Source organism: Hemibagrus wyckioides, linkage group LG11 (assembly GCF_019097595.1).
Source record: "Hemibagrus wyckioides isolate EC202008001 linkage group LG11, SWU_Hwy_1.0, whole genome shotgun sequence".
Lineage (NCBI taxonomy): Eukaryota > Metazoa > Chordata > Actinopteri > Siluriformes > Bagridae > Hemibagrus > Hemibagrus wyckioides.
Genome location: NC_080720.1, coordinates 28,772,721 through 28,786,829, shown reverse-complemented (window position 1 = coordinate 28,786,829; position 14,109 = coordinate 28,772,721). Strand labels below are relative to the sequence as shown.

General features: G+C 39.6%; 1 protein-coding gene across 1 annotated transcript; it reads left to right on the top strand.

Moving 5' to 3' along the window:
• Positions 1 to 900: 900 nt before the first annotated feature.
• On the top strand, positions 901 to 1,790 carry LOC131361754 (uncharacterized). Its single transcript, XM_058403283.1, has 2 exons — positions 901 to 1,083; positions 1,407 to 1,790. Exons 1-2 carry the CDS (start codon positions 901 to 903, stop codon positions 1,788 to 1,790), a joined length of 567 nt encoding a protein of 188 aa, XP_058259266.1.
• Positions 1,791 to 14,109: the final 12,319 nt, after the last annotated feature.

The window sequence follows — 14,109 nt, the reverse complement described above, 5'->3', positions numbered from 1 at the left end:
CACATGGAGTAGAAAATCAAATTTTACATTAAATTATACACTGACTTGGCAGATTATCAGGTACACCAACAATAACGGGGCATTTTGTGGCCCATCTGTTAGGCTTCGCTATGAACAGTTTGGCAGCCGTATCAATGGGAAAAATGGACCATCAGTAGTGACACTGACATGGTGCAGTGGTACTGCAATGGTGATCAGATTAACAAGCTATAATCTCCAGCCAAGAGTGTCAGAAACTGATGCTAATGAAAGGAAAAGGGACAATCCACTGTCCAAACTGTACAAAGGAAAAGGTGAGGTCTAGTCAGTAACTGTAAACGTAGATGTAATTTTTCCCAAGAAGTAGAGTAAAGATGTGGGAAAAAATGTGTAAAAATACTTAAAATAGTTCATATATTATAGAAGTGCTTCACCAATAACCCCACTGACCCAACCAAACCTTCCCCTTTTTTCTCCACCAATAACCTCACCAACCCCACCAAACCTCCCCCAATTCCCCTCCACCAATACCCCCACCAAACCTCCCCCCTTTCCCCTCCACCAATAACCCCATCAAACTTTCCCCTTTTCCCTCCACCAATAACCTCAAAAACCTTCCTTTCCCCTTCACCAATATCTCTACCAACCTCACCAAACCTCCCCCTTTCCTCTTCACCAAGAGCCACACGAAACCCCACCAAACCTCTCCTCATTCCCCTCCACCAATAGCCACACCAAACCCCACCAAACCTCTCCCCATTCCCCTCCACCAATAGCCACACCAAACCCCACCAAACCTCTCCCCATTCCCCTCCACCAAGAGTCACATGAAACCCCACCAAACCTCTCCCCATTCCCCTCCACCAAGAGTCACAAGAAACCCCACCAAACCTCTCCCCATTCCCCTCCACCAATAGTCACATGAAACCCCACCAAACCTCTCCCCATTCCCCTCCACCAATAGCCACACCAAACCCCACCAAACCTCTCCCCATTCCCCTCCACCAAGAGTCACATGAAACCCCACCAAACCTCTCCCCATTCCCCTCCACCAATAGCCACACCAAACCCCACCAAACCTCTCCCCATTCCCCTCCACCAAGAGTCACATGAAACCCCACCAAACCTCTCCCCATTCCCCTCCACCAATAGCCACACCAAACCCCAACAAACCTCTCCCCTCTACCAAGAGCCACATGAAACCCCACCAAACCTCTCCCCATTCCCCTCCATCAATAGCCACACCAAACCCCACCAAACCTCTCCCCATTCCCCTCCACCAATAGCCACACCAAACCCCACCAAACCTCTCCCCATTCCCCTCCACCAATAGCCACACCAAACCCCACCAAACCTCTCCTCATTCCCCTCCACCAATAGCCACACCAAACCCCACCAAACCTCTCCCCATTCCCCTCCACCAATAGCCACACCAAACCCCACCAAACCTCTCCTCATTCCCCTCCACCAATAGCCACACCAAACCCCACCAAACCTCTCCCCATTCCCCTCCACCAATAGCCACACCAAACCCCACCAAACCTCTCCCCATTCCCCTCCACCAAGAGTCACATGAAACCCCACCAAACCTCTCCCCATTCCCCTCCACCAAGAGTCACATGAAACCCCACCAAACCTCTCCCCATTCCCCTCCACCAATAGCCACACCAAACCCCACCAAACCTCTCCCCACTCCCCTCCACCAACAGTCACATGAAACCCGACCAAACCTCGCCCCCTTCCCCTCCACCAATAGCCACACCAAACCCCACCATACCTCTCCCCATCCCCCTCCACCAAGAGTCACATGAAACCCCACCAAACCTCTCCCCATTCCCCTCCACCAATAGCCACACCAAACCCCACCAAACCTCTCCCCATTCCCCTCCACCAAGAGTCACATGAAACCCCACCAAACCTCTCCCCATTCCCCTCCACCAATAGCCACACCAAACCCCACCAAACCTCTCCCCATTCCCCTCCACCAAGAGTCACATGAAACCCCACCAAACCTCTCACCATTCCCCTCCACCAATAGCCATACCAAACCCCACCAAACCTCTCCCCATTCCCCTCCACCAATAGCCACACCAAACTTCTCCCCATTCCCCTCCACCAATAGCCACACCAAACCTCTCCCCATTCCCCTCCACCAATAGCCACACCAAACCTCTCCCCATTCCCTCCACCAATAGCCACACCAGACCTCTCCCCATTCCCCTCTACCAAGAGCCACATGAAACCCCACCAAACCTCTCCCCATTCCCCTCCATCAATAGCCACACCAAACCCCACCAAACCTCTCCCCATTCCCCTCCACCAATAGCCACACCAGACCTCTCCCCATTCCCCTCTACCAAGAGCCACATGAAACCCCACCAAACCTCTCCCCATTCCCCTCCATCAATAGCCACACCAAACTCCACCAAACCTCTCCCCATTCCCCTCCACCAATAGGCACACCAAACCCCACCAAACCTCCCAATTTCCTCTCCACTAATAACCCCGCCAAACCTCTCCCCATTACCCTCCACCATTAACCCCACCAAACCTTCCCCCTTTTCCCAACCCACCAAATTACAGGAGAAATCAAAATGATGACAAAATTTTATAACACGAAAGCTGTTCGAATATATGTTATGACAGCAAAAGGGATAGATAGATAGATAGATAGATAGATAGATAGATAGATAGATAGATAGATAGATAGATAGATAGATAGATAGATCATAGTACACATGTGTAGACTGGCAGTAGATAATGAATATGAAGAACCTAGAGAGTCTACAACATAATGACATAGTAGTGCAGTGTGAGAGTTTTATCACCTGTCACACTCAGGTAAGCTGCTGAACAGTGTTATTGGTAAGAATGACCTCCTGTAATGTTCACTGTGACAACCAACCTGAATGAATGTGAATGAGATTGAGCAAATGAGAGTGAAAAATTAAAAACAATAAACCAGGTAACTGTATCAGGTAAAGGAAACCGAGAGCACACTGTGAGGAAATGTACTTATTAATGCACAGAAAATATACACACTTACACAAGTGTCAGAGAAATACCAACAACACAAACTCTGCCACTGCTGTGCTGAGAGGTAGTGGAGAGGTAAAGGAAGGGGGGCAATACTTTTGACACAGTAACTGAAACAGGTAGCATCTGATAAACTGGTGACTGAGATTTTTTTTGACTGTCCAGGTGAACGATTTTCAGACTCTGTCCTGAGATTTTGTCAGTGATTTACACACCTGGGGGATCAGCCGTAAATAAGTACACCCTACCTGTCTAACAGCCTGTCAATGTGTGATACCTGTTTAACACCTCGCTGACTCTGGTTAAAGGGAAAGTTGACTTGAGGAAAGAGGTGGAACACAAAACATGATATGTGAATGTGTTGTAGATATAAATTATTTTGTATCTTTAAAAAAATAATAATAATAATAAATATGATTTTTTTTATTTTAATAAAAAAATGCATTGTAGATGAATTATTTTTTTATCTTAAAACTTTTTAAAAAAAATGTGTTGTGAATTTGAATTATTTTTTTTATCTTAAAATAATGCAAAAATATGTTGTTGGTATAAATTATTTTGTATCTTAAAAAAATGTAAAAAAAACTGCATTGTAAATATGAATTATTTTGTAACTAATAAAAAAAATGCGTTGGAGATATGAATTATTATGTATCTTTATACAAATTACAAATTATGTAGTATCTTTAAAAAATATATAAAAATCCATTGTAGAAATGAATTATTTTTATATCTTAAAAAAAAAATGCATTGTAGATATGAATTATGTTTTATTAAAAAATTAAAAATCTGTTGTAATTATGAATTATTTTGCAACTTGTTTTTTTTTAAATCAGTGTAAATATGCATTATTTTGTATCTTCAAAAAATGTAAAAATCTGTTCTATATATTATTTTTTTTGTAGCTTAAAAGTATTTAAAAAGGTGTTATGAATTATTTAAAAAAAAATATTTTTTGTTGGTGGCAAAAATCACACTTGGATGAAGCAAAATCCTGAATAAATAAAACTTAAAGTAATGTTTATGAGCTTAAACGTTGCTCAGAGAAAATATCCACCTTTTTGTGTTGTGATGAAGTTCTTTTTGTCACATTTTACCCACTCGCTCCTTTAAAATCCGCCCTCTTTCTCTGTAATCTATCACGGATTAGACTCTCCAGGTACAGTAGAAACATCCGGATTGATCAGTGACCAGCTCTCACAGGTTCAGCTTCTGCACCTGAGCTCCGAATCACGTTATTTTTTCCCCCCTCGTCATTCTCCGTTAATCATTTTCCACCAGAGCGAGAAAAAAAAAAACCTGTCTGAAAAACCCACCTGGATCAGAAGAGTGTATTGAAATCTGTATTTTTATGTGTTTACCTCCGTAGGTGCTTAGCCAAGCAAAGAAACCAGGAATCATCCAATTTTCTCCATCAAAACGATTTAAATGCTGAAGAATTTGGATTTGAATGTGAATAGAGCATTTCTTCCTGCTTCCAGACGTTTACCTGAGAGGCTTTTGCTTTTTCTATTTTATTCAGGTTAAAAATGTAAGCACTACTCCTTTTTTTTCTCTCTTTCTTCTATTTTTTTTTTTTTACTTTGTGTGCGCTGACTCTTACACGCGCGGTTAATTTCGGAGGCCTTGTAAACACAATCCTGGAATTGATGTTATCAATTGTGATGTTAGCAAATAGCGCTGGCAGATCTGGCGCTCTGTGTTTATCTCCCCCAGCACGCACCCACCTGCTAAGAGGTGTCACACTTTAATGAAATTGTTTGAATATCGCCAGAGCGTTGCTAAGAAACAGCGCTGCCGCTCCTGCTGAAGCGAAGCGCACAGATTTCTGTCATCAAATGATGATTAGAGATGAATGGCACCAGAGGTGCGGAGGCCCGCTGTGCCAGGAGCTGGGCTAGCGCAGACGCTAGGTGGAAATGCCGCTTTGTGTGGGGTTTTTTTGGCACCGGTTTTGGCCTCTCTGGGATTTCACAGGGCAAACGGTGCTGCCGAATTTCTGTGCGAGGGTTTAGGCATCTCTCTGATGGCTTAATAAACGAAAGCAATTGGCAAAGAACACATTTCACAGGTTAGCTATGCAGTCGTTAGCGTTCTAAGAGTCGTTCTTCAGAATTGTAACCCTTCAGGAGCTAACAGGTTAGCATGCAGATATACCGTCGTCCTGTTTAGCTTGGATTCCAAGGTGATTCTTAAGGCTTTGGACATCATTACCTACACATAAAATGAAATCTAACACTGTTAATAAGCCAAGAATGTAACAGCAAAGCAGAGAAGACTGCAGAAAAAACAAGAAGAAAATCAAAACAATCAAATCCTGTGTTTCGTGATTTTTGTTTTTGTTTGTATTTATAGTTTTTCCTAGTTTTTTTTTTTTTTTTATTATAGGTTTTGTTTGTTTTTGCTGATCTCTTTTTAATTGTAATGTTGTGTTTTTGGTTTTGCTATTGTTTAGATTTAATGCTAAATTTTGCTGTTGGTTTTTGTTTGTTTTTATTTTTTGTTTGTTTTGATGAGTTTTAATGTTGCATTTTTACCTTGTTTATACTTTTTGTTGTTTTGTTTTTTTTTGCTTGTTTGTTGTGTTTTTAGTTTTCAACGTCGTTTGAAGTTTGAATGTTGATTGTTTTGCTGTTGTGTTTTAATGTTGTTGTTTTTTCAGCTTTTACGTTGCATTTTTAGTTTTGATGTTGTGTTTCTATTTTGAATGTTGTGTTTTATGTTCAGTTGTTGTTGTTTTGTTGTTACTGTTTAGTTTCTGACTTAGATCTGTCGTCTTTTTTGATTAGCTGTTGCTTCTTTTTTTTTTGCTTTGTCAGTGTGTTCTGCAGTTTCAGCTGCTTCTTTATTAAAGCAATGAGAAAAGCTCTGCATTTTACTCACAAATGTGTTTGCTCACCTGCGTGTGTAGATGTGTGTATGTACATGTGTGTGTGTGTGTGTGTGTGTGTGTGTTCACACATATGTGCGTGTGTGTGTATATATGTGAGTGTTGATTTACATAAGCGTGTGTGTGTGTATATATATATATATATATATATATATATATATATATATATATATATATATATATATGTGTGTGTGTGTATGTGTGTAAGTGCATGCACATGTGTATGTATGTGCATGTGTGTATACGAGTGTGTGTGTGTGTCTGTTCATATATATGTGAGTGTTATTATACATGTTTAAGTGTGTGTGTGTGCGCGTCTGTGTTTGTGTGTTCCTATATATGTGAGTGTGTGTTGATATGTGTGTGTGAATATGTGAGTGTATGTGTGTGTGTGTGTGTGTGTGTGTGTGTCTGTGTGTGTGGCTGTCTGTCTGTGTATGTGTGTGTATCTCAGCATCTCGGTTGAGAGCGTGTGTCTTTTCCGGGCTGCTGGTGAGCATCAGGTCTGCCCGCATACAGAGAGAGCGCTCTCCTGCGTTCCTGGCTCTCAGCATGGACTCCATCAAGCTTCTGTGGGACACCTTTTTGGACCGTGAGAGACAGGAGACGGTCTGAGGAGGGAGTCTGGTACAAAAAAATCAGGAAGATCGTTCACAGGCGCAATTATCGGACCGTTCTCTCCAGGTGCGGATCAATCCAGACCTTTTAATCCAGAGGCCAGTGGAGTCACTACTGAGTCCTACAGAGGAGACTGAGACTAGCGAAAGTCGATTGAGCGAGAGAAAGACGTGTGTGTGTGTGTGTGTTCTATAACTGTGACAAAAAAGTTACTCGTAAGATCTTGACAACAGACTAAAACTGTAAATCCACAGGATTTTGAGGTAAAGCATCCATGCAGATATGAGCAGCTATATCCCAGGATTCTTTTGTGCTCATGTTAGAAACAATTCCAATACTCTTGTGATGCTAAGGACAAAAAAAAATCAGTCCTTAGCATCACAAGAGTATTGGAATTGTTTCTAACATGAGCACAAAAGAATATATATATATGTATATATAAAATTGACTTAATTTAAATGCATATGTCTGCTCCACATGATTGAATCGTGTAACATTAACACAATTTGTTTTCCTTCATCCAACATAATCGTGGAAATATCAAACCCCAGAATAAAATCAAACACCGACTACACACCTGAGTTGAGAATTGGACCCAACCCAAGCATTCCATGTCAAGGGTCCTCATATGAAGACGTGCCACCAAGCTTGGGCTAAAAATAAAACAGACAACCCACACCACCAATCTGTCAACAAAAAAAACGAAAAATCACCTAGCATTTGAACGCATCCAGAAGGTATCGTTGGTATTGTGGGTTGACTCTTTCCAAACAGCTTTCATTGACTGAGAAAAAATTTGTCAACTCACTTCGCTTGGCTTTCCACTCAATGGCTCCTGGACATACGCACAACTTAGACGCCATTTGGGTCGTTTCGTTCATATGCCGAAAATGCTTCGTATGCCGATGCAAAATTCATAAGGGAGTCCATTCATATCCCGAGGTTCCACTGTAATATATAACGCTATAGATATGTAAATATGTAAATAACCACGTGATTTTTTTAGATAATGCGTATACATAAATTTGACTTGACTGATTTTATGAGCTAAAGCCAGTTCCAACCAGTTTCTCACCATCTCACCCTCTTTCACTCCATCACTCTTATCTTTCTGTCTTGGCTGATTAGGATTTCCTTAAGTTCACACTGATTGATAAATTAGAAAAAAATAACTCCTGTCTCTGGCCAATCAAATCAGGACCCTTCACATACTGGCACAATTACTTGGGTTGCCAAGTTGTGTATAAATGCTCATAATTCTGAATAAAATCGTAAGAGATCTTTCCATTTGAGTAAAAATAAAAAAATGAACAATGATAGAGGTTCGGATAGGTTTACTTATGGTTCTCCTTGCACCCTAAAGATCTCTAACTCTACATTAGAAAAAGCTCTCTCTCTCTGTCTTTAGAGAACATAAACCTGTTATCCATCCAGAGAACCTTTTATTTGATCAAAACGTAGCACACATATGGGACCCGGACGCAGTCTCCGCGTTAAGCGTGGAAAATAAATGTCATCTTTGGCTTCTTTTCTGAATGTACTCTTTGATAAAAAGCAGAGAAGCAGAGACTTTGTCTCAACCCCGTATCCAATTGCCAAAATCAAGGGCCTGAAGCTATTAAGTTAGCAAGAGTTCACACATCCAAGCGCATAACACGGCCTGAAATAACGGGACGGAAAAGGACACACCTTTTGAAATATATCGTGGTTAATGTAAGGTCAGTTTTTCTATGACTCGGCTGAGAAAAAGGCCCTGATATAATAACGCTCTCTGGGAATGGGAGGAATAAAGAAATACAGCAGCTTATAGAGGAACGAAAAAGGAGGCCAAATTTGTGTCAATGTTTCACTGGAGGAAAAAAAAGAAGAAGCAAGAGCTAGGAGAAGAAGGAGAGATAGAGAGAGAGAGAGAGAGAGAGAGAAAGAAAGAGCTTCCCTCCAGAGGTTTAGTGATTCAGCAAGATTGGTTAACAGGAAACGGAGGTTGAGTAACCTTGACCGTGGCATGTCACACTGCGACAGGTTTAACACAGAAGGAGAGGAAAAAAGCGAACACACACCTGTGCTCCTGCGTCAGACATGAACCGTGTGTATGTGTGTGTGTGGTGGGGGTGGGGGGGTTGATGAAATTTAAAGCCGTAAATACATGAACAGTTACAGATATGTTACTCTTCACTGTAGTTTTTTGGAGCTTTTTTGCCTTGACATAAAGATTTACACAAGTAATGCATGAAAACATGTAACATGTAATCTTTAAGTGAGGTCATTTGCATAGTGAAACATGATTGGCTCTTCTGGTTTATGATGAAAAAAAAAAAAGGAAAACAGCTGCACTTTAAATCTGCACAATGAAATTCATTTCATTAACCAGCAAAAATCATCAATCTTTTTTTAGAATAATAAAATAAAATAAAATAAAATAAAATAAAATAAAATAAAATAAAATAAAATAAAATAAAATAAAATAAAATTAAATTGAATTGAATTGAATTGAATTGAATTGAATTGAATTAAATTAAATTAAATTAATAATTACCTGGAGAAATTAATAATTACTCTGGAGAAATTCTCACTGAATACAACATCATCTCATTCTACATGCAAGTCCTGTCTGATGTCGATGTTCGGGAAACAGAATTTAAAAAATGTTTTCTGAAAAAAAAAAAAAAACTTGGCATTTTTTAACCTAACGAGGCAAACACGCTGCTTATCGTCAGTGGATGCATTTAGAGAAAGCCGATCGGTGGCTGTAGATGCTCTGAGTAATTTACACCGCTGAAACGATAGCAAGCTCTTCTCCATCAGCCTGGCGTTTGGCCCAGACAGGTTGATTCCCGACTCAAGCCTCCCCAGTCGAAGCGTCGTTACTGCCAGCTTACAATGAGAGATAATGGAGCGCTTTGTACGGCAGCCAGATTTCAGCTGAATACAGTACCTACACATACACACACACGTATGAAACTCATCCAGATCTTGATTGCCTTTTATTAAACCGTCCAGTGTGACTGCTTAATCCTTCAAATGCTGGAGGTGTGTATGTAGGCAAATCACAGAGTTATATTAATACACACGCTCTAATGCGTTGTTTCTATGGTAACGGCTAGTTGAAAGGAAATTATATTGGTCTACATAATCGAACGAAATCTGGATTTTCCTATCTGTAATTTATATATTTTATTTGAAAAAGGATAACAAATGTGATCAGTTTGTTTTATTTGTCCCTTTTTTCTGTGTAAGGAGTCTCCAGTGTCAGTTTTCTGACACAAGAAGGTTTTCAGATTCCATATATATTTTTCAGTAATGTAAAGAACAGAGAGAGAGAGATAGAGAGAGAGAGACTTTTGAAAGAATGCTAGTATCACTACTATAACAAGCAATAACAGGAACTAGCTACCATAACATTAAATGTAACTATAAACAAACACAAAAATTATCCTAAATACTTAAATTATTAAAGAAATTATTAATCAGTAGCCAATCACTTGGATATAAGAAGTAGAACCCTTCATGACATTGAAAAATAATCAACTTCAGTGCTCTAACACAAGCTCTGCTTCATCATACCAACCCTCTATTTATTATTTTCCTTAAACATCATATCCCCCGTCCTGTTTTATTCCTTGTATAACACAGTTACACCTTAATTATATCACTGGTTAATAAAATTCTCTCACATTCCAAGTGTTTTGCGTGCCGTGACCCGAGCTGACACGCTCGTGGCTAGTTTAAGTGCTCCCGCTAAGCCCAAGGCTATTAATTAGCAAACGATGGAGCTTGAAGCGTCTCACGCTGCTGGATTAACAGCATTATGTTGGATGAGTGGAGGTCAGTGGTCATGTACATCTGTTTTAATTAAGTCAATATCTGAGGCCTGGACGATAGACTCTGTTCACTGTTTAGGTGACCTGGGTCATCTCTTTGGATTTTATAACAAATCAAATCTAAACAAATAAAAATGGTATCATTATGATTATTGTTTATTTATTTATTTCACATTCTTGAACTGATTATTGGAAATAAGTGGCCTACATAATTATCCTTCATTCTAGATTCTTCTAGAAAGAAAACTATTTCCCTAATTTATGCCACACATAAATTTAAAGCTTTTTTTGCTTCAATCCCCCTATATTTTTCACTTTCAGCTCAATTTATTAGTTAAAGGCATTTCTAGAAATCAGGCTGCATCAATCAGTTAGAGGTTTGGATATCAAGCTGTTTGAAGTATCGAGTATTATGTCTTTCGCTTATTTTCTGAACGTAGAAAGACGCTAATGGGAAAGAGAGAGACAAGCTGATACAGCTGGCATGGCTCGAGCGGCTTGCTCGCCATGTTTACAGAGACATGTTGGTATAAATAATCCAGACGTGTCTGCTTAAGCGCTGCTCGGCGTCTACCTGTTCACGGTGTTCTCTCAGGACCGATGCTCTGCCTGCTCTCACACTCACCAATAACCTTTAATATTTCATACGCTCACTCTGATCTGTGCTGAGAGAGAGTCTGCTCACTGAGAGGGAGAAAAGATAGAGGTATCCACTCTCCCCTTTTCGCCCAGGATTATTTTCGTACCTGTTCAAACGCACAGGAGTTAAATTATTCAGCATGTTGGCCTGCTCGCGCCAGCAGAAGAAAAAGCACCTACGAGCACCGACAAAAAGGGATACGGTGAGGTAAAGAGAGGCTGCCTCGGGGAAGATAAAAAAAAAACGAGAAAACAAGCCAGCCGCTTCTCACAAACCTGAGCCTTAGGTTGCATCATCTATAATGCATGGAGCGCGCACTCACCGAAATGGATCACGGAGAACTCGTACATGTAGCCCACGCAGACCTAACCTGATATGACAAGGTTTTAAACCTATTACTAATGTAGCCCGTTATTTTTAGACAAGATTATAAAACGCAGCGGTGAGGATCGGCTTTGCTGAAGTCGACGGTTCTAGACTGGTTCTGAAGCCGCGTACTACTTTCTTAGACATCCATCGCGAGGCACTGTAACCAAACGCTTTTTCTTTTTCTCTTTTTTGATTATTGCTCTGAGGAAAAAAATGTGTTTTGAAATCGTAAACCAGAGAATGTTTGTTTCAGTTCCATTTGTTTGGCCAGGTTTCTGGTAGAATGAAACCACAAAGTAACTGTTTTATATCCTGAAAAAACACGTAGCATTACAAACCGTCATATCAGCGACAGGCAACTGAGACAAAACAGGCATGAACATGAAAAAGGCAGAAACGCGTGTTTAAGCTCTGTGTTTGGAAATTCTACACGGCAATACCGGAAGGATTTTAACCTCAACTCAAGCAGCATGTTTAAATATTTGTGTAGCAGCCATGGAAAACGTTTTTTTTTTCACTTTTTTTTATTCCTATAATATATATATATATATATACATACATATATATTACACAGCATATATACTATAGTTTTGAAAAAAAAATGTTTATTTATTTATTTGTATTTGTTTGTATTTTTTAAAGTTCTAGCATTTTCAAGTCTGCTTAAAAGTAAAATGAGAAACGAGAGAAAATGTCAATGTAATATTTCTTCTTCTTCTTTTTTTTTTTTTACATAATATACATATTATAGTTTTAAAAACAAAAATTTATTTATTTATTTATTTATTTGTACTATATATTCATATTATAGAAAAAGATATATTTGTAGTATATTTTAAATTACATTTTGGATTTTTTCCCCCAATCTAGTCCTGTCCAATTTAGAAAGAAGACAGCTATCACTTGCATGCTAACAAACATGTGAAGCCATTAAGAGTCTTTTTAAACTGTTGCTCATGCTGCAAGGTTACTTGTTTTAAAAAGAAAAATCTTATTTTGTGTGATCATCACCACAGCTACACTCTACAGAGTCGTTCCCACACTCTTCTGTTTTCTTTACCGACCCACAACAAGACATGGATGACGTCCTCCATGTTCACGCTCTCCTCCATCCTTCTTCATGCTGTACTAACAGTCTTGTTGGATTAGTAGAACTCTTTTTGGTGAAAGACTGTGCTACCTATCAGCTGACTCGCTGGCTTTTCGCTGGACTTTAGTCCTGGTTCCTACATCTTAGGGCTCTCTGGCACTCGGTATAGTGCTTGATGCACTCACTAGATACATACACACCTCTTATTTCCCTGAATGAGAAGGAATTATGAGCTGATTATAAGAGATTGAGTGAAAGGGCTTTAGGGAAGTGAGAAAAAGAGAGAGAGAGACAGAGAAAGAAATGGGGTGAGACACAAAGCACCTGAAGCGCATGCAATTTTTATTAATTCCTGCCTAAAATGAGGCATTGAGGAGTAAAATTGCAGCACAAATGACAAGAACAATTATGAGAGTGATTTTTCTTCCCTAGAAGACTGTGGATGAACCTTCGTGTGTGTGTGTGTATTATATATGCTTGTGAACTTTGTATTCCCAGCCATAATTGGATAAATGTTCTAACAATTCTATTGCTATTTTCAGTCTTATTTCAGCTCTATAAAGTGTAAGAGAAAACAAAGCCATGATGTAATCTTCCTGTTTTTCACATTTCTGCTACATTTCTGCCCCAAAAACACGCTTCCTGATTATTATGCTGCATTCAACTTATGCTCATAACATGTCATTTCCTCAAACCAACCTCTGACTAGAGGGAAAAAAAACACATCTTTCAACTGAGAATTCCTATTCGGTAAATCAGGATGGTCTGCTTAACCCCAAGTTCAGCAAAAAAATCAACATGGCTGCTTGGAGCCTGAGCCGGAAACAAAAAGAAGTTCAAATGAAGACATATTTGCTTGTTAAATCTCAATTGGATTGTCTATTCAGTTTGTGGAGATAAAAATGCATCACAACATCATAGTTAGCTGTCCAGCTTTTCACTACCAGGAGACTCCAGGTTTTTATTCCCCCATTTTGTAGTTACTAGGAAACATGATCCAGAGATGGATTTCGAAAAAAAAGTGTGAAAGTTTTTCTTGACATAATGAAGACAAACATGAAGACGTATAAACGTTGGGTTAAAGGTGTGAATGGCCGTATTTTTATGTGTGTTGATTTTGGTGCAGGTGCTCGTAAGTATTCACTTAACTAAAAGTAACACCTCTGTCATGATATCAGCTTCATTTCTATCTGAGATATAAAGTCCACCATTAAGATTTAAAGTTTACTGGAAGTTAGTGCTCAAGAGGAAAAAAATTAGGATATTCACGTGTAACGACGATCACACACACTTGTTAATTTTAATGTCAGTTATAAATAGTGTTCCAATAGCCCAAGCCCCGAACCGCCAGAGATAACCCTCTCCATAATTCTGAAACTTCTGGGATTACAGACATAAAAACAGTACTCTTGCAGCAGTATTCTACAAAGTTTTTTCTGCGTACCAAGACTTGCTACTCTGTGTTTTGACCTTTGCCTACTATTTTCTGGATTTTGCTCTGTCTTGCCCTTTCCAGATTTGTTTGCTTGGTGGATTGCTTTCATTGTTACTTAAGTCTCTCTGCCTGTTTTACGTCCACGTTTTTGCCCTGCTGTTTCGGATTTGTTTGCCTGATCCTATTAAAGTGAGATTCGAACTGCATATATGGGTCCTGAAATGATGCATA